The 24791-nt window shown below is 40.5% G+C and overlaps 1 protein-coding gene and 1 non-coding gene across 2 annotated transcripts in view; both read left to right on the forward strand.

Moving 5' to 3' along the window:
• The first annotated feature begins 192 nt into the window (after nucleotides 1-192).
• Nucleotides 193-24791, forward strand: part of LOC117299304 (nck-associated protein 1-like) — a 31645-nt gene continuing 7046 nt past the window's right edge. The window contains exons 1-23 of the mRNA XM_033782807.1: nucleotides 193-413; nucleotides 1225-1332; nucleotides 2631-2723; nucleotides 3470-3526; nucleotides 3961-4103; nucleotides 5214-5304; nucleotides 5411-5548; nucleotides 5970-6018; nucleotides 6523-6736; nucleotides 8080-8176; nucleotides 8875-9129; nucleotides 9265-9346; nucleotides 9839-10043; nucleotides 11507-11639; nucleotides 15242-15510; nucleotides 16018-16149; nucleotides 17019-17134; nucleotides 18116-18218; nucleotides 19045-19175; nucleotides 22510-22607; nucleotides 23134-23227; nucleotides 23978-24060; nucleotides 24601-24769. Of these exons, the coding sequence (XP_033638698.1) occupies nucleotides 315-413; nucleotides 1225-1332; nucleotides 2631-2723; nucleotides 3470-3526; nucleotides 3961-4103; nucleotides 5214-5304; nucleotides 5411-5548; nucleotides 5970-6018; nucleotides 6523-6736; nucleotides 8080-8176; nucleotides 8875-9129; nucleotides 9265-9346; nucleotides 9839-10043; nucleotides 11507-11639; nucleotides 15242-15510; nucleotides 16018-16149; nucleotides 17019-17134; nucleotides 18116-18218; nucleotides 19045-19175; nucleotides 22510-22607; nucleotides 23134-23227; nucleotides 23978-24060; nucleotides 24601-24769 (2959 nt within the window). The 5' untranslated portion in view covers nucleotides 193-314. The remainder of the gene's footprint in view (nucleotides 414-1224; nucleotides 1333-2630; nucleotides 2724-3469; nucleotides 3527-3960; nucleotides 4104-5213; nucleotides 5305-5410; nucleotides 5549-5969; nucleotides 6019-6522; nucleotides 6737-8079; nucleotides 8177-8874; nucleotides 9130-9264; nucleotides 9347-9838; nucleotides 10044-11506; nucleotides 11640-15241; nucleotides 15511-16017; nucleotides 16150-17018; nucleotides 17135-18115; nucleotides 18219-19044; nucleotides 19176-22509; nucleotides 22608-23133; nucleotides 23228-23977; nucleotides 24061-24600; nucleotides 24770-24791) is intronic.
• Trnas-gcu lies at nucleotides 6767-6839 on the forward strand. Its single transcript has one exon. It is a non-coding gene; the product is annotated as a tRNA-Ser (tRNA).

The raw sequence follows: 24791 nt of genomic DNA on the forward strand, positions 1-24791 counted from the left end.
TTTCTATCCATCAATGCTGCTGAGTGACGGTCATTTACGGTTATAGCGAAATTCATTGACTGGCTAAAATTGTATGTACTCTTCGTGCAGCAAGCCGCTCTAACATAGACGGTCTTTGACTCAAATCAAAAATTGGTACAGATCCAAATTTGACGCTCACTTCATTCTACTTCCGCAATCAATGAATGAAAAGGCCAGTCCGCCATGGTCTGACACAGCCGCGCCTTGGAAATTTCATCTCTTAAAAATGTTTGTAAATTGAGCATTTCTACCGCTTTTTGCCAATAAATTGAGGAAGCTGCAACTGCATCACAATGTCTGTGAATCAAAGCCAGCAAAAGTTGGCTGAAAAGCTGACAATTTTGGTGGATCGTGGACAGGGAATGTTGGCTCGTCTTTACAACATCAAAAAAGTAAGTCTTCAAAATTTGCCTGTGTGTAATCTAAAAACAACACACCCACTGACCACTCTATTTCGTATTTGTAGGTGTTATAGTTTTAACTTTGCTTGTTCAACCTGAAAGAGCTGTAAATTAAAAGACATATTTCATTTGTTGTACATTCACTGCTCTCTGTTTTGATATTAAAATAGAGAACAATTGAATTTGAATTGACAAAAAAACAATAGTAGTTAGAACATCATAAAACCTCCATGCATGGATAAGCCATTGGATAACTTTCCCTATGGCGCCACCACTTTTTCACTCTTTTTTACAAAAAGGGATATCTCATTGAGGTAAATTAGATACTATATTATTTCATATCGAATGAAAAACTGGTGGCGCCATAATGGCATACCTACGGAAACTTTTCCAAGCCATTTATTTTTTATTTATTTAGATTTAGAATACCCGAGCACAAAATCAACAGTCAACATCAAGTAAAAACACACCCTGATGACCCAATTTCAATTCAAGCCAAACATCCAAACTTTTTGGTTGGGTCGAGAATGTTCCACAGTTTTGGATAAAACAGGCGGAGTACCATCGTAATCGTATTGTACTTTATTTGTATTTGCTTTTAAGATTGTGTAACCTACACACAAAAATAACTTTACAATGTTTACTGTTTGTAGAAATGTATTGCATTTACATGGTTTATTACCTATATTTTGCCATTCACAGTCTACTGTTTTAAAATTAATTAACTTTTTGATTTATTTTCTCTGTATTTTTTTTGAATGATTTGACTGGAAATTTAATAATAATTATTTTTCTTTCTCAGGCATGTCAAGATCCGAGGTCACGTCCAGCATTTCTTTCTGAAAAAGCTCTGGAGCCATGTCTGAAGAGCATCGTCAAGAAGTTCCCAAACACAGAGAAAAACACACAGGTATAAAAACATTGTATTCAATGCAGAGGACACTATTGGTAATTGTCAAAGACTAGCCTTCACAGTTGGTGTATCTCAACATATGCATAAAATAACAAACATGTACAAATTTGAGCTCAATCGGTCTTCGAAGTTGCGAGATAATAATGAAAGAAAAAAACACCCTTATCACACGAAGTTGTGTGCGTTTAGATGGTTGATTTCGGGACCTCAAGTTCTACATGTAAATCTAAGGTCTCGAAATCAAATTCGTGGAAAATTACTTCTTTCTCAAAAACTATGGCACTTCAGAGGGAGCAGTTTCTCACAATGTTTGATACCATCAACCTCTCCACATTACTCGTCACCGAGAAAGGTTTTATGCTAATAATTAATTTGAGTAAGTACCAATACTGTCCACTGCCTTTAATTACTATATATTTGAGGGTTTCCGAGTGTGCCTGAAGAAAAGGCACAGATGGGATTCGAACCACTTGATTTTTAAACTGGACTGTAAGTCTGATGCCAGCATGTGTTTGGCCAGTAATCACATGACCAGACACGTCTGGCTGTGTGTTTTTCAATTGAATAATAATACCTCACTGTCTAATATCTAAACAGAAACAAATTATGTTCAAATGTTGGCTTTGAATCTGATGTACCTTTCAATTCTGTCTCAATTCCCTTCCCTCAGAAAAAAATAAGAATTTACTTCCATGAATCAAGTTAGTAAAATTGTAGAATATAAAGCAAGACAAGTACTCAAAAGAACATTATGCTAACCATTAAAGGAACACTTTGCCTTGGATTGGTCGAGTTGGTATTTGAAAAGCGTTTGTAACCGTTTTTAATAAAATGCATATATGGGTAGAAAGATGTTGTAAAAGTATAATACAATGATCCACACAAACACGCCTTGTAATTGAGCGGTTTTCCGTTTACCTCGTCAAAAATTTGACTCACATTAATGGCTGACCGTGTTAGCTCACAAAGTAAGAGGAAAACCGTGCAATTTCCAGGCAAATTTGTGTGGATCATTGGATTCTTCTTTTAAAACATCTTTCGAACCATATGATTTTATAACAAACGGTCATAAACGCTTTTTAAAGACCAACTCGTCGATCAAAGGCAACGTGTTCCTTTAATACACCCATGGTGTAACCGCAAACCAAAATGTACATTGATACCTCACCATGCAATGTCTCAAATCCCATGTAAGAATCAACTTCCTTATTTATAAAGAGAAATCCCTAATCTTAAAGCAGTGCTGTTGTTTTCTGAACGAATTGTCAACGTGTGTTTTTGTTTCCTACGTACAGGGTCAACTTGCCCCGATAGATCAACGTAAATCTGAAATCTTAAAAGTGCTGAGTGTCTACTACACAACCTTCCGCGATATCCATGAATACACGGTAAGCTGACCACTGTCCCCCCCCCCCCCCCCCCCACCATTGGAAATGCACATGTGCACATATGCAGGCTTTGAACTTCGTTCTTGAAGGGGGACAGCAATTTCCCTCAAATAAGGGGTACTTCTATGACAAAAATGTAAATTTGTATTGGAACTTTGCAGAGGGCACTACAGCAAAAGCATAGGGTACCACTGCAGTGTGGGTGTAGTGAGTTATTTTGAGACCTGGTAATTTGACAGATTTATGAAGAAGGTGACAGTCCCTTTAAGCTGGACATCCCTGTTGCTTTTGTTTGTAAGATTTATTTACACAATGAATCTCATGCTGGGGTTAATCTGGATGGAATGGGAGTTACATGTAGGTGGTGTACATATGTACATAGTGTGGTCTTATTAATGTCAACCCACTTCCTTGTTCTTAAAACAGCGATACTTATGGTGTGTAGAAGACTACAATATATTGAATCTACATGTACCAGGGTCCAATTTCATAGAGCTTTAAGCAGAAAATATTTTTCTAAAAAAGGTTTGTGCTAAGCAACAAAAAACAGGATACCGGTCACTGATTATGCAAGAGAAATGACAGTTTGGCTGGTAATCATATCCTGGTAAGCATAATTTTGTTGTGCTTTGCTAGTTTTTGTTCTTAAAGCAGCTCTATACAATTGGGCCGAGGCCATAAACTAACATTGTGCAAATGAAATTATTGATTGTCAATTGATTTATTGGTTTTTCTTTGATTTGCAGGATCATGTGACAGAGTTACTGACTGTCCTAGCGAGCTGTCATGTGCATTTTGACATTGTAAGTAATCTAGATTCTTAAAAAAGAAATTTGGCCCTATAATTTTTTTGTTTTCATTTACGATGTTTTAAATATTAATTGCATTGAGCTACATTTTGGAAAAACCTTTTCATGTTACTCCTCTCTTTTCTTCATCCTAGTTATTTAGAGAGATTATTTACATTGATTTGAACTTTGTAGGGTCTGCACAACATTAGTAAGATTGGAATTATAAATACTCATAGAGTTGGACATGACTATGGTATAAAGATAGTCATGGTAGAGATGAGTAACACAATAAATGTTGAGCATATTGCTCAAGGACACTTTGAGTGCCACGTTCAGGACTCACACCTGTATTCTGCTGATTTGAAACATCAAAGCTTGATTGAGTCCGGTGCTCTTAACCACTCAGCCACGACATTCACACATTTTCAATTTTCCAAAACTTACAGACAGCCAATTTTGACATGACCAAGAACTACCTGGAGCTAGTTGTGACTTATATCTCTATAATGATGTTACTAGCGAGAGTAGAAGACAGGAAGGCAATGCTGGGACTGTACAACCAGGCTTATGAACTAGCCTATGGGAAGAGGTAGGTACATCAAGGGTTAAGTTTGTTGTGACTTATATCACAATAATGATGTTACTAGCGAGAGTAGAAGACAGGAAGGCAATGCTGGGACTGTACAACCAGGCTTATGAACTAGCCTATGGGAAGAGGTAGGTACATCAAGGGTTAAGTTTGTTGTGACTTATATCACAATAATGATGTTACTAGCGAGAGTAGAAGACAGGAAGGCAATGCTGGGATTGTACAACCAGGCTTATGAACTAGCCTATGGGAAGAGGTAGGTACACCAAGGGGCAAACGGCCCAACAATAATAATGATAATATCAAAGTCATATATAGCGCATGTATCTACCAAACAAGGTACTCAAGGCGCTGAGTATATACAAACTTTCAGAAAGATAGGTTATTACAGTGATGAATTTTGAGACCCAATTATTTAGCACCTTATAGGGGTTTACAAGGTGCTACGGCGCATACAGCAGCCACAGCCAGGAACACCGGGGCGAACCCACTTCTCTTATCGATAAGTGCACTGGGTTCTTTTACATGTGTTACACAACACATGGGACCAACGGCTTTACGTCCCATCCGAAGGACGAAGCAATGGTTAAGTGTCTTGCTTAACGACACTAAGGACACAAGTGTCACGGCTGGGACAACAATTACTGTCAGGTCTTGAACTTTGCTCTTGCAGAGGCCCAACAAGCTTCCTCGGGTAACTCTACAAGTAGGATTTGAAACTATGCATGGTGGAAATACAATATAGTAAAGGTTTGCGGTTGTAACCATGTAATGATAATCTATAAATGAGTTGGGGTGGTTCTGAAAAGAACTCTATTGACCCCTTGCACGCGTGCACACGCGACTACTGATGCCACGCTCACCATGTTGGTGGTCAATAGGTTTACGTGTAAACGCTGCGTCGCCTAAAATGCGCACTTCTCTGAATAACACACGTTGACATTGACCACCAAAATGGCGCTTCCAAGATTATTCTGATGATGACGTCAGGTGAATTAGGTCAATATGAGGAAAATGTAAGTTTGTAGCTGGTAACATGTTTAAGCTCAGCAGGATTTTTCTATGCTTAGCAAGTATTTTTGTGCTTACGGTGTGTTTTCTTATTTGCAGTGAACCCTCATTCGCTCGTCTTGGCACGCTCATCTGTGACTTTGACAGCCCGGTGAAGAAACTCACACAGCAATTTGTTCCACTTGAACGGGTAAGAGTACTTTGCCAAAACGAAAATAAAATATGAGCAGAAGTGAAGTATTTGTGTTTCAACTGTTTCGAGCATTAAATTAATGTCCTCTCTCTTTTTTTCCCAGTGCGTTGCATCCGCGTTGTTCTCCCTCCTCCATCTATACCCAAGACGCAACATGACAGCTGGAGAGATGCGATCTCAAGAGATGCTAAGCCTAGTCTCCAAACCAGCTCTTCTCTTGAATCCAGCACAGAGTGAGACTGTAAGTACTACTGGTATTTTCTGTTAAACTGTGTAAAAAAATGTCTTGAGTTAAGACTGATACCTACATGGCTAGTCTCCAAACCAGCTTTTCTTTTGAATCCAGCACATTGTGAGACGGTAAAGTACTATTAGTCTTTTCTGTTTAAATGTGTACAAAACATCTTGAGTTAAGACTGATACCTACATGGCTAGTCTCCAAACCTGCTCTTTTGTTGAATCCAGCATAGAGTGAGACTGTAAGTACTAATAGTAGATCTGTAAAACTGTGTACAAACGTCTTGAGTAAGACTAAATCCTGGATGGCAAGTCTCCAATTCAGCATATTTTTTTTTCCACACGGCTGGAAACAAGAGTTACAATTACTGTGATGTGTTGTGGTCGAGTGGTCTATCTCACTTGCATTGTTTCTTTATTTGTAGATGCGTTGTGAGTATCTCTCCCTGGATACCATGGAGCGCTGGATTATACGTAAGTTTAGCTCTTGGTCTATTTACCTTTATTGTGTCAAATTATTGAACATTTTTGCACAAGTTATCAGCCGCTACGACTACAGCTAGGGCTGAATCACCTTGTCATGGGGTGTCATGGCCGAGCGGATAAAAGCACCGGACTCAAGTTCTGGTGGTTAAGTCATTGGGATATGGGTTCGAATTCCAGTCGTGACACTTGTTTCTTTGAGCAAGACACTTAACCGTTGCTTCTCTCCACCCAGGGGTAAAATGGGTACCTGTGTGGACAGAGATGGTTTGTATAAATGATTAGCTTGGAGTGCGGTTACTCGCAACACCGGCTTAATACTCCCCAGGGAGCTGAGATGGTTTAAGTAGTGAAATGTATGGGGGGGGTAATAATGTCAGAAGCGATTTGAGACGCCCTTTGGGATGTGATTAGCAACAGTCGTAGTGTCAATTCGGAGCCTATCACACCAGGTAGCCATTTTAATTTGTTTGTTCTGCTTTGTTTCCTCCTCAGTGGGTTTCTTGGTGTGTCCGACCCTCCTCCAGAGTAACGAGCGAGCACACGCCCTCTGGAAGCCGGCTCTACAATGGGGATTCTGCATCACGCTATTCCGAGATGAGGTTCTCATGTTCCACAAGTTCATTGAACTGTTCTTTGATACCATCAAGGGCTTCCATAAGAGGGTATTAGAGGTCAAAGAATGCTGTAACTTTGCTCTACTGAATGCGTAAGTAGATAAGAGACACCGCCAATATAGGGCTAGATAGCTCAGTTGGTAGAGCGCCGGCACGCTAATCCGGAGGTCGTTGGTTCGAATCCCACTCAAGTCAATTCTTTGTTCAACCCCAAAAATCATAAGATAAGATTAGATTAGATTAGATACAACTTGATTGAATCCAAAGCTTGAAGTTACATGACATCATCTCTCAGACATACCAAAACATTACGACTGCGCACAATTAAAAAAAAAAAAAAAAAAAAAAAGACACAATTCATTGTCCAGCAATATTAAAAATGAACATGAGAAAATTGTACAGTAATATTGCATAAATACTGTTGCAATTACAGAATGTGGTAGTACAGTTACAGAATGTGATAGTCTAGTTACAGAATGTGATAGTCTCGTTACAGAATGTGATGGTCTAGTTACAGAATGTGATAGTCTCGTTACAGAATGTGATAGTCTAGTTATAGAATGTGATAGTCTAGTTACAGAATGTGATAGTCTAGTTATAGAATGTGATAGTCTAGTTACAGAATGTGATAGTCTCGTTACAGAATGTGATAGTCTAGTTACAGAATGTGATGGTCTAGTTACAGAATGTGATAGTCTAGTTACAGAATGTGATAGTCTAGTTATAGAATGTGATAGTCTAGTTACAGAATGTGATGGTCTAGTTATAGAATGTGATGGTCTAGTTACAGAATGTGATAGTCTCGTTACAGAATGTGATAGTCTAGTTATAGAATGTGATAGTCTAGTTACAGAATGTGATAGTCTAGTTACAGAATGTGATAGTCTAGTTACAGAATGTGATAGTCTAGTTACAGAATGTGATAGTCTAGTTATAGAATGTGATGGTCTAGTTACAGAATGTGATAGTCTCGTTACAGAATGTGATAGTCTAGTTATAGAATGTGATAGTCTAGTTATAGAATGTGATAGTCTAGTTACAGAATGTGATAGTCTAGTTATAGAATGTGATAGTCTAGTTACAGAATGTGATAGTCTAGTTACAGAATGTGATAGTCTAGTTACAGAATGTGATGGTCTAGTTACAGAATGTGATAGTCTAGTTACAGAATGTGATGGTCTAGTTACAGAATGTGATAGTCTAGTTACAGAATGTAAATTATTGAAGATCCACAGTCACAGAATGCTTATACAGTTATTGAATGTCTAGTTTTTGAGGTGCAGAATGTGGCTGTACAGTTGGAGAAAGCAGACAACAGTTCACCCAGAATATTCAAAGTTACAGTAATATTGCATAAATATTGTTCCAGCTACAGAATGTGGTAGTACAGTTACAGAATATTCAAATTTATCATGTTGTATATCTTTCCCCACAGACCCTCTGTTCATCGAGACAGGCGAAAGTTTTTAAGAGGAGCCTTGAAGGAACTTGTCACAATCCTCTCAGATCAACCAGGACTTCTTGGACCAAAGGTAAGCTAAATAATTCTTCGAAGTTGAACATGGTGTTACTGCAAACCTCACTAGATTGTATCTCCACCATGCAAAGTTTCAAACCCTGTGTAAGGGAAAAACTCACACATTACACCAGTGCTTAGAAGAGTTTGGGAGGTAGTGCTTTCTGCTCTACCAGCCAGGCTTCTGATGGATGATACCCAAGCCTATATGCGTATGGACTGTAAAGAGGGTAACCCTGTTTCAGCTCTGCAACGACCACTGGCAAAAATAAATTGGAGTCCACACCTTGAAGTGGCCTTCAGGTCTTGTTTGTCTGCAACTTGCAGTGTTACTTCAAATCATCCACATCTTACCATCAGTTTATCTTGCCCAGAACTCATGCTGTGTCATTTGCAGATCGCTCACTCCTGTTTTGGACCAAGAGAATGGCCCTAACCCCATCAAGGATGCTAACACTATTCACATTTTCAAGAAACTCCTCAAATGTTTTCTCTCCAACAAGTGTATCAAAATTAATTTCATCTAACTGTCTTGAGTCCCTGTGAACAACCTTGGTTGATTTTGGCGCTATATAAACTCCCTCTGATTGATTGATTGATTAAAATCTCACTAGATTGCATCTCCACCATGCAAAGTTTCAAATCCTACCCATGTTTACGTTGTTACCAAGCAAAGTGTCAAGTCCTACCTAACAATGTTGTCTTGTCTTGCAGGCTTTATACGTCTTCATGGGGCTAGCCTTTGCTAGGGATGAGATTCTTTGGTTAGTGAGACACGCTGAGCATCCTCATCCTAAGATGAAGTCCAAGGCTAACGTCGAGGACTTCTTGGATTCCCTTCTCCCTGAGATGCTCTTCTATATGGAGGAATTAAGAGCCCTTGTGAAGAAGTACCATCAAGTTCTTCAGCAGTATTACATCCAGTACCTGAATGGCTACGATGCGATCGTTCTGAATAATCTGGCCAAGGTAGGTCTCTCTTTCTCTCTCTCAAGTCAGATCAAAAAAACAAACAACAAGAACTAAACCACATTCTTGAAAGTATTAAATCAACTGTACAAGTCTTTTTTGTTGGTAACGTAGTTTTTGTTTCTTTCTCTCCAGAATCTTCCATTGTGCTCTGAAGACGAGTCCATCATTTTATCCTCCTTTGTTCAAACAATGGAAACTCTCAATCTCCAAAAAGGTAATATTGACCAGTACAGAGGGCAATAGTATAATTTTTACTGCTCAACTGGGCATTAGCTTTATTTGATCAAACTTAGACAGGGATACAACGCCGAGTCCATTATTGTGCCCTCACTCGTCCAAACAAAGGAAACTCACAGTCTCAAACATATTGACTGACACAGAGGGCAGTAGAATAATACTCACCTTGTTCAGGTGGTCATTAGCTTGCAGTTGCTAGATCACTGGCAAATAAACCAAGGGTTGCAGGTTCAAAGAATTTTCTGGTAAATTTTTATGTGTTCAACCCAATTTGATATGAAAGAGGCACGTGAGTTTCCCCCCCCCCCAAAAAAAAAAAAACCCACAAAAAAGCAACAATAATAACCGCAACACCAACAAGAATTAAATAAGTTCTTTTTTTTACTGTGTTTCCTTCTATTGTGGCGTACTGACGGTTAATTTCATCGTTTACTAAATTTCGTTCTCCTACTTTCCATCTTATCTCCAGTTGAAAGCGGAGACGTCTTTGATTTCCGAGGTTTCCGTATGGATTGGTTCCGACTCCAGGCGTACACCAGCGTACGTAAAGCTACCCTCATCCTGACTGAGAATCATGAGCTAGCTAGGACCATGAATACAATTGTGTTTCATACCATCATGGTGGATGATCTGGATGAAATACTGAATGAGACGTCCGACTTGAGCATCTTCTGGTGAGAAATAAAGCCCTTAAAAAAAAAACTTTGCCAGCCTCACATAAAAACCATCTTGTACCGTAAAGACAGACAAATACAACTCTGGAAAATAGACTTCCATACCTAATTGAGAATGTAGATTTTCCCGTTGCAAACTGCTTACCAACCAAAATGTGAAAACAATAGTTAAAGGCCTGACCCTAGCAGAGTCTTTCTTGAACGCTAAAACCCTCGCCAGCCTCACAAAAGAAATACCATCTTTTACCATAAAGACAGACAAATGTAAACCATGACTGAACTCAAACAGCTAGGGTCATAAGTCGAGGTGGGTAACGGTTGGTTTCAGACAAAAATTAGCCTTTAGGTTCGCAGTTGCCCATTGTTTCTATTTGGACCGCAGGCCTAATGTTTGAGATGTGCCTGAGCTAGGACTCAAAGTTACTAAGTTACTTGAACTTGAGTTTCTAAGCTACCTGATCTACTGGAGTCTTACTAAGCCAAGTTGTTGGTATCTCTAATTTGTTAATAGCCATCGCAGTCGGTTCTTCGACAGGATGTTTCAGTTGTGTCTGAGCTACGCGACCCAGTTACTAAGTTTCTTGAACTTGAGTTTCTAAGCTACCTGATCTACTGGAGTCTTACTAAGCCAAGTTGTTAATATCTCTAATTTGTTAATAGCCATCGCAGTCGGTTCTTCGACAGGATGTTTCAGTTGTGTCTGAGCAGGATGTTTCATTTGTGTCTGAGCTACGCGTCCCAGTTACTAAGTTTCTTGAACTTGAGTTTCTAAGCTATCTGATCTACTGGAGTCTTACTAAGCCAAGTTGTTGATATCTCTAATTTGTTAATAGCCATCGCAGTCGGTTCTTCGACAGGATGTTTCAGTTGTGTCTGAGCTACGCGACCCAGTTACTAAGTTTCTTGAACTTGAGTTTCTAAGCTACCTGATCTACTGGAGTCTTACTAAGCCAAGTTGTTAATATCTCTAATTTGTTAATAGCCATCGCAGTCGGTTCTTCGACAGGATGTTTCAGTTGTGTCTGAGCAGGATGTTTCATTTGTGTCTGAGCTACGCGTCCCAGTTACTAAGTTTCTTGAACTTGAGTTTCTAAGCTATCTGATCTACTGGAGTCTTACTAAGCCAAGTTGTTGATATCTCTAATTTGTTAATAGCCATCGCAGTCGGTTCTTCGACAGGATGTTTCAGTTGTGTCTGAGCTACGCGACCCAGTTACTAAGTTTCTTGAACTTGAGTTTCTAAGCTATCTGATCTACTGGAGTCTTACTAAGCCAAGTTGTTGATATCTCTAATTTGTTAATAGCCATCGCAGTCGGTTCTTCGACAGGATGTTTCAGTTGTGTCTGAGCTACGCGACCCAGTTACTAAGTTTCTTGAACTTGAGTCACAAAGTTACTTGAGTTACCAGAGTCAGTTAAGTTTAATACTAAGCGAAGTTTGTTATATCTTACTTCGTTTACAGCCATCGCAGCCGATTCTTCGACCGGATGTTTGAGTTGTGTCTGAGCTACGCCTCCCAAGCTCGTTACGCTATTGCATTCCCTCTGATCTGCACTCACTTCATCAACTGTACCCATGAACTCTGCCCTGAAGAGGTAAGACTAACTCATATTTATTTCCATCCTAAAAAGTACATACTGCAAAAGACAAATAATGTGAAGTCACGGTTCTAACATACCACTAAGGCTGATAGTGGGATGCCTTATTAGGAGAAAACAACATAACTTATTTATTATTTAATTAAGTACTCAAAGGACTTGTTGACAGCAGAATAAAATGTCAAGTAGTGTGTTTTGTGTTCATATATTCATGCGATTATTTTTATTTCTTCATTTGCCTAAAATCTCATCAGGTTTTGCACCCCTATGTTCCAACAATCCTGTGTTCCGGCACCCAAATGCTCCGACACCCTTATTTTCCCGACACCCCTATGTTTCAACAATCCTGTGTTCCGGCACTCCAATGTTCCGGCACCCAAATGCTCTGACACCCTTATTTTCCCGACACCCCTATGTTTCAACAATCCTTCGTTCCTATAACCCCGTCATTATCTATATGCTAGGGTTAAAGACACTGGACACCATTGGTAATTGTCAAAGGCCAGTCTTCACACTTGCTGTATCTCAACATATGCATAAAATAGCAAACCTGAGGAAATTTGAGCTCAATTGGTCGTCGAACTTGCGAGATAATTATGAAAGAAAAACACCCTTGTCACACAAAGTTGTGTGCTTTCAGATGCTTGATTTTGAGACCTCAAATTCTAAATCTGGGGTCTTGAAATCAAATTTGTGGAAAATTACTCCTTTCTCGAAAACTATGTTACTTCAGAGGGAGCTGTTTCTCACACTGTTTTATACTATCAACAGCTCCCCATTACTTGTTACAAAGTAAGGTTTTATGCTAATAATTATTTTGAGTAATTACCAATAGTGTCCACTACCTTTAAGGTAAGGGTTAGGAAAATATATAGGGGTGTCAGAACGGGTGTCGGAACTCTGGAGTGTCGGAACATTGAGGTGTCGGAACATAAGTGTATAAATGATTTTGTTAACGATCAATGTAATAATTGCTTGTTTGTCTGTAAGTTTGTCAATATCTACTGTCTGTCTATTTTACCATATTTTTTTCTACCCAAGTCTCACAAGATTCAAGTTAACTTCGTGGATTGTGTTAACTTCCCTCGGATACTTACATATGTGAATAAATTGCTTGTTGGTGTTGGAGGAAAATAACTTCTTGCATTATAACCTTTTTAACCCAACTTTCTTTGCACCTTCTAATTTTTGATCTTTTGTGCTTGAAGTCTTGAAACTGTCTCCGATAACATTTTCTCTTTGCAACATCTTCAACATCTTCCTTCCTTCGATATAATCTCACTCTTTTTTTAATCTAAAACTGAAACTCACTAACTCTTACAGATTAGCGCACGAAATGATCGCGAAACAAGCACTTATTTTATGGATAGGGTAAGAATTGGTGTTGTAACTGTCAGCCATTCCATTCTGGCGGCAATGGTTATTGTATCTTTGTGGTTCCAAATTTTGTCTCCATCCATTTCAAGTCTGTTATTTTAGTCCTCATGTATAGTTATTAAGACAAGGTGCAACATTGGTCATGCCCTTATTTGGAATATTCGACCTCACATGGTACAGTGTGAGTATATGCGACCTCGCATGGTATAGTGTGAACACATGCAACCTTACATGGTATAGTGTGAATATTTGCAACCTCACATGGTATAGTGTGAATACTTGCAACCTCACATGGTATAGTGTGAAATACTTGCACCTTCACATGGTATAGTATGAATTCTAGCAACCTCACATGGTATAGTGTGCATTCTAGCAACCTTAAAAAAATATGTTGTCACCAAGGTCTTTTTGGCAAAATTTTAAACCTAATGTAAACCAAGAAGTCATGTACAGTAGATGCACTCCTGACGTAAATAATTTTATACGTATATTTTCAGACAGCATTTCACACCAGTTCACACATTTGACAACATACTGCACAACATTGAAACACAAACTTTAAACAAATGTATCAAATTTCAAGATGGCCTCCATCTTTCCATTTATCCAATTCCATAGGGTGTAATATTAGTTGATGGAATGGCTGCATGTCTCATAGGGTAATTCCATACACTTGAAGATTTCAAATTTTCTTAGAAACTCAATTTCTTTAGGAGAAAAACAAACAAAAATTCCTAAATTCGAAAAGAAGAATTCTTTTGGTGAGAGTTTAATTTGAGTTCAAAACAAATAGACAAGAATTTGTTTTTGATCATGTTTTTCGATTCTTTGTTTTTGGAAAATATATAAAACGGAGGATGCAATTTGAGCTTACACTAAGCCATTTTGTCTTAGACTTGAACAAATTAACTGATAGAAATGTTGGTACGGAATTGCTCTTATTTCAGCTTTTCAAGAGTGCCCAACTTAGTTTGAATGTATCGCTTGTTGTAGTTTAAACTGTCTCACAGTTATGTATGTGACTTTTTTCTCTTTGTATTTGTACAATTGTTTGGTCACTTTTCCCTCTTTACTGTCACTGACTGAATTTCATTCTTTGCATGAAAGATCTTTTGGGGGAAATTGTGCTTTATTATGTTGTTGTTGTTGTTGTTGTAGTTGTAGCCTACAAACACTTTCTGTATAATTAATCTTAACTCTAACCCTAACCCTAACTCTAAATGGTAGTTACCCATACCCTAACCTTAACTCCAACCCAAATCCAAACTCTTACCCTAGCTTTTCCAACCCTAACCTTGAATCTACTATTTTACCCTACTCCAACCCCTAACCCTTACTGAGCAAACACTTTGCAAATGACATGAAAATACACAACTCTTTAGTTACTCAACACCATAATATTTAGATTTGCTGGTACAGTACCAAATCCATCAAAACTCTATGGTAACTCAACACTCAAATGTGAAGACTCTGATAAGACTGGTATGCCTTGCCTCACGCTAAGCGTAAGAAGAGTATGCATGTAAGATATGTGTTTATCTGAAGCAGTCCATGACTTCCAAATGAAAAATCCCTCTTAATAGTTACATTTTTTAAGGCACCAGTCTTGCTTTTGCCTTTAGCCTCGTTATGAATCCTTCAGACATGTGTATTGGAGATCCAAGATGGCTGCCTCGTCAGATGTGGACATTTTTATCCTTAATTCTTTTTGTCACTTTGTCACTTTTAGGTGTGTGTTCAGTTTACGCCTGTGTTTGTCTTGTCTTGTATTGTTAAATGCAATGTTGATTTAAGCATATGATTCGAATCAAAAAGTATCTGAGACTTTATTCTTTCTGAAGAAAGTTTGGTATTTTATGAGTGAATTGTGTTTTCTTTCTTGTAGAGTTATTGAAACTGAAAATATGACTTTCTTGCCATTATTGAATAGTATGTACAGGCTGGTTAAAGAAGCTAGCTAAACTAGACTCCAACTACAGTCACTGAAAGTCTAAATTGTATATTCTAGGTTGTGTCAACAGAACAGTGTTTTGTAAAGAGGCTGGTCCAGGAGACTAGCTTTTTGCATAGACTCCTCTTCAAGTTGCTTGTTAGTGTTTTCTATTTTCATTATGCTTACATATCATTGAGTATCTGTATTAACAGCCTGGTTAATGAGGTCAGCCGAGGTGAGTAGTCTCCTAAACAAGCCACTCATCCATTGCTTTTCTTCTCATGCATAGCGCTACCACATTGGGGATCGTAGCCTGACCGTCACCAACGCCTTCTTGGACAGACTAGCCAAGGAGGTCAAAGATGTGGTCACCAAGATCTGCACGGAGCAGTGCATTCTGAGTGATCAGTTGTTGCCTAAGAACGCCGCCCCGCATCTTGCCAAGAACGAGCAGTTGAGACGGAGGATCAAGGAGAAAGATAAGAAGAATAAACCCATCCCGGAACCCATGGTGCCTGGAACAGAGAGCTTCCGCAAGACGAGGGAGAAACTCAGCATGTAAGTCTGCCTAGACAAAAGATTGCCCCAACTCTAAAATTATTTATTTTATTTAACCCTAGAAACCACAGCGTCTTGTACCAAAATGCCAAGAGTGACCGCAAACAGCCGCTATATATGCCCAACTTTTCCTCAAACAATATTATTGGGTCAAAGAAAGGTTTGGAACTGATTGAACACCTTCCAATGTTTCCCATGTAAACATAGAATCTACAACTCCAAAACAAAACCATGTAATTATGTTCCTTATTAATTTTACCTAAAAATATCGGTGCAAACAAATCAGCAAGATGAGAAATTTCTTTGCGAATTGAGATGATTATACTGAAATGAATAATCTCTAAACGGTTAAGTAGAATTTGAAACTTTGCATGGTGGGAGTAAAATAAGGTGAGGTTTGCTGTTGCACCATGCGGAAATCTCTTTTGGGTAGTGCTGAAAAATAACGTAGTTGACGACTCAGCTTTTCGATCAGTATGCTCTGATTCTCTTTGCGTTTTCTTACAGCTATGACAAACTCCATATTAGCTTGACGGAGTTGTGTTTTGCCATCAACTACACTCCTAAGATCCTTGTCTGGGAACACACCTTCTCTCCTAGGGAGTATCTCATCCAACACCTGGAAGCAAGATTCGCAAAGTAAGAACATTCTCTTCATAGATGTTAAATGTGCATTAGGGATACAGAATAACAGTTTTGGTTTGACCTATACGCCGATGTGTGTCAGCACTGTATACTCAGTACTACCCGAGTTCTGTGTAGCTAACAACAGTCAAACTGTCTTCAGCTACCGGCAAATCTTGGTGGTCTTGTTGGTAAGTCACTGCTCTAGAATTGCAAAGGTCTTGGGTTTGAATCCCACCCAAGTAGTATGCTCTGCTGATCAGAACCACCAGAGCATGAGAGTGCTTATCAAACATTCATAACCGTTTCTTTTCCATCAAAGCTCTTGTTGGCATAATGATGTACAAACAATATTCCTTTACTGTCACTGATTCCTAACTGTTTCTTTCCCCCCCATCAGAGCTCTTGTAGGCATGATGATGTATAAACCAGAAACCAATGATATTGCCAAACCATCAGAGCTTCTGTCCCCCACTAGAGCGCTTATTAAATATTCATAACTGTTTCTTTTCCCCCATCAGAGCTCTTGTAGGCATGATGATGTATAAACCAGAAACCAATGATATTGCCAAACCATCAGAGCTTCTGTCCCCCACTAGAGCGCTTATTAAACATTCATAACTGTTTCTTTTCCCCCATCAGAGCTCTTGTAGGCATGATGATGTATAAACCAGAAACCAATGAGATTGCCAAACCATCAGAGCTTCTGTCCCCCACTAGAGCGCTTATTAAACATTCATAACTGTTTCTTTTCCCCCATCAGAGCTCTTGTAGGCATGATGATGTATAAACCAGAAACCAATGAGATTGCCAAACCATCAGAGCTTCTGTCCCCCACTAGAGCGCTTATTAAACATTCATAACTGTTTCTTTTCCCCCATCAGAGCTCTTGTAGGCATGATGATGTATAAACCAGAAACCAATGAGATTGCCAAACCATCAGAGCTTCTGACCAGCGTCCGGACCTACATGAATGTACTGCAGAGTATTGAGAGCCACGGTAAAAACAAAATTCTTATAAGGCTTTTTTTTTTTTTTTTTTTTAAGAGGCTATTCAAGGTGTGGGCTACAATTATTTTTTCCAGAGGCCGTTGCCACCTACTCCTAGGGCTGAAACAGGGTTAACCCCTTTACACTCCATACGGATGTAGGCTTGGGTATCATCAATTCGAAGCCTGGCCGGTCGAGCAGAAAGCACTACCTCCCCAATTTTATGTAGCAAGTATCACGACCGGGATCCGAACCCACACTCTGCTGATCAAACACCAGTGCTTGAATCCGGTGCTCTTAACCGCTCGGCCATGACACTGCTCTTTTGACTAAAATGCTGCAGTTCATATCAGTCTCGACACCGTTTTACTGTTTTGGCTTTGGTCGTTGGTGTACAGCAGCCGATTTCACTAAACGCTATGGATCAATCCTATCTCGAGTTAGGACAAGTAACTAGTCCTTAGGATTAATCTTAGGTTTACTTGTTACAATACAATGCTAAGTCCTAAGATTAATCCTAAGTTAGGAAGAGTTTGGTGAAATCGACAGCTGGTCTTGACTTCAACACTGGTTCAGATGATCAGGGATGAGGAATTTCAGAATTTCATCTGAATTCAGTCTTTTTAACGTTTTTCTGGTAAACAAAACATGCTGTGTTTTTCTCAAAATAAATTAGTCTTTAATCTACTTCTGTAGTGCTAAGGGTACAGTCGTTGATTTCACCAAACTCTTCCTAACTTAGAATTAATCTTAGGACTTAGGACGGGTTCAGTTCCGTATCCAAATACGTTGGACGCATTGAACCATTCCTAAGTTAGGACCGGTTACTCGTCCTAACTCGAGATAGGATTAATCTGCTGTTCCCAGAAGCCCCTTGGATCCCAGCAATGACTCTCATTCCTGATAAATTATGAAAGGAAAGAGTCAACTTACACCCGTCCTCCAAATCTCAACAACAAATGATGTCATACTGTTGTTATTCCTCTTACAGTTCACCTTGACGTGACCCGCGTGTTTAATAACGTCATGCTGCAGCAAACTCAACAACTAGACAGTCATGGGGAGAAAACTATCACAATGCTCTACACAAACTGGTGAGTTGCTTCAATACGTAATTATCTTAACCGTTTCATGCTGTGTTCAATACTGACCATAATATCTAATCCAGAGCCAGCATGAAACAGCAGTGGTCAGGTCGTGTGATTGGCAAGGTCCTGTTATTACACCCATTGTACTTGATATAATTGTGACCAGTGTTGTAGCTAGACCAACTTTTGTGGTGGGCTCAAAATCTAAGGGCTAGTGGTTCAACAAAATTGTTCATGTTTAGATATGGAGGGCCATCATTGCTGAAGTGCAATCTGAGGAAAATCTGTGCTGGGCGGCACGGTGTATTTTGCTAAGAGTGCTGGGCAAAATTTGTTAGTCCTGGGCAGGCCGCCTGGCACCGCCCGGCACCGCCCGGCACCGCCCACCGTGGCTACAACACTGATTGTGACACCAGGATGTTATTAGAGTCAAATAAATGGATATCGAGGAAGAATAGCTGTCGTTACAATTATTTATTTCGATCTGGAAAATAGGAGAGAACAGAGTCCAGTTAGTGTTGTCTCTCGTGAAAGTATTTGGAAAGTGAGTGAAAATGTGAACGTGAAGCTTATGAGGGCGTAAGTGTAAACAGGTTGATTAGCATAAATAAACGTTTCTAAAACAAACTGAATTGGCGGATGAATAAAAAGTAAGGTAAGTTATATGTTTAAAGGAAAATAATCAAACTCTGTGGGGTGTCTTTATAACCATCGCATAATGTTCTTACTTTTTTCCAGGGACCAAATATCATGCACAATGAAGGAAGTACTTAATAAATCACATTCTGATTTTAAGAATTCCAAACTTTTACCTTGTCCTTTCTTCCTTCAGGTATCTGGAAGTTCTTCTTCGGAGAGTGACCTCAGGTCAGATCTGTTTCTCTCCTTATCAACGAGCCTTCATCAGTCTGGCCCCTGACCCACAGCTTCCATTCAATGCAGAGGAATACACTGATGTGACAGGTTAGTATCATTGGCCTCCAGACCACAACAGACACACACAAATCTCCTGAAGACAATCAGAGCATGCTGATCGAAACGTTGAATTGTTAGCCACCGGTTGTTCTCGAAACTAACACTACTCAAAACAGATTTACACATGGTGCTTCCGCAAACCTCACCCGATTATACTCCTACCATGCAAAGTTGTAAATCCTACCTAAAAATGGATCTGTTTTTTAGTCTGTTGTGGGTAGGTTTTTTTCAGGTTTGTTGTTTTCATGAAATATTGTCTAACATCACAACGTGAGGGCTACTCTTAAAGGCAGTGGACACTATTGGTTATTACTCAAAATAATTATTAGCATAAAACCTTAATTGGTAACAAGTAATGGGGAGCTGTTGATGGTATAAAACATTGTGAGAATGGGCTCCCTCTGAAGTAATGTAGTTTTTTAGAAAGAAGTAATTTTCCACAAATTTGATTTCAAGACCTCAGAATTAGATTTTGAGGTTTCGAAATCAAGCATCTGAAAGCACACAACTTTATGTGACAAGGGTGTTTTTCTTTCACAATTATCTGGCAAGTTCGACGACCAATTGAGCTCAAATTTCCACAGGTTTGTTATTTTATGCATATGTTGAGATACACCAAGTGAGAAGACTGGTCTTTTTCTCTAACTGATTTTAGTCTACCCAAATCAACTGCCACCAGGGGCACGTTGCCACCTACTCCTGGGGCTGAAACAGGGTTACTCCCTTCACAGTCTGTAAGGATGTAGGCATGGGTATCATCCACTAGAAGCCACCTACTCCTGGGGCTGAAACAGGGTTACCCCCTTCACAGTCTGTAAGGATGTAGGCATGGGTATCATCCACTAGGAGCCACCTACTCCAGGGGCTGAAACAGGGTTACCCCCTTCACAGTCTGTAAGGATGTAGGCATGGGTATCATCCACTAGGAGCCACCTACTCCTGGGGCTGAAACAGGGTCACCCCCTTCACAGTCTGTAAGGATGTAGGCATGGGTATCATCTACTAGGAGCCACCTACTCCTGGGGCTGAAACAGGGTTACCCCCTTCACAGTCTGTAAGGATGTAGGCATGGGTATCATCTACTAGGAGCCACCTACTCCTGGGGCTGAAACAGGGTTACTCCCTTCACAGTCTGTAAGGATGTAGGCATGGGTATCATCCACTAGGAGCCACCTACTCCAGGGGCTGAAACAGGGTTACCCCCTTCACAGTCTGTAAGGATGTAGGCATGGGTATCATCCACTAGGAGCCACCTACTCCTGGGGCTGAAACAGGGTCACCCCCTTCACAGTCTGTAAGGATGTAGGCATGGGTATCATCTACTAGGAGCCACCTACTCCTGGGGCTGAAACAGGGTTACCCCCTTCACAGTCTGTAAGGATGTAGGCATGGGTATCATCTACTAGGAGCCACCTACTCCTGGGGCTGAAACAGGGTCACCCCCTTCACAGTCTGTAAGGATGTAGGCATGGGTATCATCCACTAGGAGCCACCTACTCCTGGGGCTGAAACAGGGTTACCCCCTTCACAGTCTGTAAGGATGTAGGCATGGGTATCATCCACTAGGAGCCACCTACTCCAGGGGCTGAAACAGGGTTACCCCCTTCACAGTCTGTAAGGATGTAGGCATGGGTATCATCCACTAGGAGCCACCTACTCCTGGGGCTGAAACAGGGTTACCCCCTTCACAGTCTGTAAGGATGTAGGCATGGGTACATCCACTAGGAGCCACCTACTCCTGGGGCTGAAACAGGGTTACCCCCTTCACAGTCCCTAAGGATGTAGGCATGGGTACATCCACTAGGAGCCACCTACTCCTGGGGCTGAAACAGGGTCACCCCCTTCACAGTCTGTAAGGATGTAGGCATGGGTATCATCTACTAGGAGCCACCTACTCCTGGGGCTGAAACAGGGTTACCCCCTTCACAGTCTGTAAGGATGTAGGCATGGGTATCATCTACTAGGAGCCACCTACTCCTGGGGCTGAAACAGGGTTACTCCCTTCACAGTCTGTAAGGATGTAGGCATGGGTATCATCCACTAGGAGCCACCTACTCCAGGGGCTGAAACAGGGTTACCCCCTTCACAGTCTGTAAGGATGTAGGCATGGGTATCATCCACTAGGAGCCACCTACTCCTGGGGCTGAAACAGGGTCACCCCCTTCACAGTCTGTAAGGATGTAGGCATGGGTATCATCTACTAGGAGCCACCTACTCCTGGGGCTGAAACAGGGTTACCCCCTTCACAGTCTGTAAGGATGTAGGCATGGGTATCATCTACTAGGAGCCACCTACTCCTGGGGCTGAAACAGGGTCACCCCCTTCACAGTCTGTAAGGATGTAGGCATGGGTATCATCCACTAGGAGCCACCTACTCCTGGGGCTGAAACAGGGTTACCCCCTTCACAGTCTGTAAGGATGTAGGCATGGGTATCATCCACTAGGAGCCACCTACTCCAGGGGCTGAAACAGGGTTACCCCCTTCACAGTCTGTAAGGATGTAGGCATGGGTATCATCCACTAGGAGCCACCTACTCCTGGGGCTGAAACAGGGTTACCCCCTTCACAGTCTGTAAGGATGTAGGCATGGGTACATCCACTAGGAGCCACCTACTCCTGGGGCTGAAACAGGGTTACCCCCTTCACAGTCTGTAAGGATGTAGGCATGGGTACATCCACTAGGAGCCACCTACTCCTGGGGCTGAAACAGGGTTACCCCCTTCACAGTCTGTAAGGATGTAGGCATGGGTATCATCTACTAGGAGCCACCTACTCCTGGGGCTGAAACAGGGTACTCCCTTCACAGTCTTTAATGATAAGGGCATGGGTATCATCCACTAGGAGCCACCTACTCCTGGGGCTGAAACAGGGTTACCCCCTTCACAGTCTGTAAGGATGTAGGCATGGGTATCATCCACTAGGAGCCACCTACTCCTGGGGCTCAAACAGGGTTACCCCCTTCACAGTCTGTAAGGATGTAGGCATGGGTATCATCCACTAGGAGCCACCTACTCCTGGGGCTGAAACAGGGTACTCCCTTCACAGTCTTTAATGATAAGGGCATGGGTATCATCCACTTGGAGCCTGGCTGGTAGAGCTGAATGCACTGCCTTCCCAACTTTTTAAGAAGCAGTTATGGTTAAGTGCCTTGCTCAAGGGCACAAGTGTCATGACCGAGATTCGAACCCATACTCCAGAGCTTGGGTCCGGTAAACTAGACCTCCCCATGAGTTGAATATAATGCTCAACATATTTGCGCATTTTCTCTAATGCTTTATCTCTTTTTCAATTTAATATGTGGTTTTCATTTTTTCCTTTGCAGAATTGCGGTCTTTAGCGGAGCTGATTGGAGCATACGGAATGAAATTCCTACATGAAAGCTTAATGTGGCACATTGCAAGTCAAGTCAGTGAACTCAAGGTAAGGCCTTCTTCTTTTTCTTCTGGAGAGGGTTGGGCGTGGATTCCTTCCCTTCTTGGTGAGGGATACCCCCAACTATTGTTTTAACATGTTATGTATTTTGTCTTACTGCACCACATTGTCTTGTGTGCTCAACATAATTACCCTGTAGTTGTGTATACAATTACGTGTTACTTCAGTCGTTTTGAATAAAGATGTCATTGAGACGTCAAAGTCTTCTTCTTCATCTTCTTTCTTTCACTCCTCTACTGGAGGAAAGCTTCTTCATCAATTCTCCATCTCACTCTATCCTGCGCTGCGTGTTGCCAAGCAATGCCCCTATATGTACTTAGGTGATCTCTCCATCTTCTGTTTTTTCTCCCTCTTTTTCTTGTCCAGTTTCTTGGAGTCCAGTTGGTTGTTTTGCATGCCCTTATGTTGTCATGCCTCCTTGCTAGGTGGCCTACCCATCTCCACTTCTTTGATTGGATCGTCTTGATAATATCCTGCACTCCTTGACTCTTGTATTTGGTTCTTTTCTTTTTAGAAACTTGTTCTTGAGAATAAAGAGATTCTGGTTCAGTTGAGAACCAACTTTGACAAACCGGCAGTCATGACGGAACTTTGTACTCAACTGAAATGTAAGTCTGCCTTGAGTTTTAGTGAGCCTGGACTCAATTTCACAAAGAGCTGACTATTTCTTTTAAAGGCAGTAGACACTTGGTAATTACTCAAAATAATTATTAGCATAAAACCTTACTTGGTACAAGTAATTGGGAGCTTTTGATAGTATAAAACATTGTGAGAAAAGGCTCCCTCTGAAGTGACGTAGTTTTCGAGAAAGAAGTAATTTTCCACGAATTTGATTTCTAGACCTCAGATTTAGAATTTGAAGTCACAAAATCAAGCATCTGAAAGCACACAATTTCGTGTGACCAGGGTGTTTTTTCTTTCATTATTATCTCGCAACTTCGACGACCAATTGAGCTAAAGTTTTCACATGTTTGTTATTAAATGCATATATTGAGATACACCAAGTGAGAAGACTGGTCTTTGACAATTACCAATAGTCTCCACTGTCTTTAAGGATGTGTTTCAAACTTAGTTGTTAAGCAAAGTGTGATGTCACGATACAATTCACTATGTCGATATTGACACCTCATCTTCAAATGAATCTTATTATTTTTGTGACAGAGAAATTCTAGGATAAGGTTTTTGAGAATTTGTGTCTTTGTAGATTAACCCTTCATCAACAAGTAGGCACTAGGCGCTGTTGAAACTTTCACATGTGACTTTTATTGTATCGTTCTTGGTAATTTTGCCTTTAAATCAGCATTATGATGATAAAAACCAATCATTGACTCTACTTAAATGAATTATTTTGTTTTCAGCGATCGAGAATCTTCTGACAAGACTGAACATTATTGGTGTAATAATTGCCTTCAAGTCACTCACCCAAGAAGCTCTATCTGACGTAAGTCATCTCACCACACTCATTTTCTTTAAAGGCAGTGGACACTATTGGTAATTACTCAAAATAATTATAAGCAATCTTGATTCTGAGGAATGGGGAGAGGCTGATAGTATAAAACATTGTGAGAAACAGCTCCCTCTGAAGTAACACAGTTTTCGAGAAAGAAGTAATTTCCACGAATTTGATTTCGAGACCTCAGATTTAGAATTTGAGGTCTCGAAATCAAGCATCTGAAAGCACACTACTTTGTGTAACCATGGTGCGACAAGGGTGTTTTTTTCTTTCATTAATATCCCGCAACTTCGACGACCGACTGAGCTCAAATTCTCACAGGTTTGTTATATTATGCATATCTTGAGTTATGAAGAGTAGTCTTTGACAATTGCCAATAGTGTCCAGTGTCTTTAAGCTCCTTTTCTTTTTGTTATCCCCAAGATGAAATGTCAAGGTTATTTTGGCTTGCAAAGAAATTATGTCAGACTCCCACCGAGCAAAGTTTCAAATCCTACATGTACTTATCTTTTTGTTTCATAAACTCAGACCTTAAATCGACGGACACCGTTTCTCTTCAACTCCATCACGGATTTCCGAGAGCATGTGAAGGCAGCGGGGCAAGACGCAGTGACTGTGGACATGTTGGCGTCTAGTGTGGGTCTACCATGTAATGTGGATCCAGCGTTATGCCACGCTCTGCAAGCTGAGAAAGATAGTAAGATATAGAAAGGCTGTGT

The sequence above is a fragment of the Asterias rubens genome, chromosome 14 (assembly GCF_902459465.1).
Source record: "Asterias rubens chromosome 14, eAstRub1.3, whole genome shotgun sequence".
In the NCBI taxonomy this organism is placed as follows: domain Eukaryota; kingdom Metazoa; phylum Echinodermata; class Asteroidea; order Forcipulatida; family Asteriidae; genus Asterias; species Asterias rubens.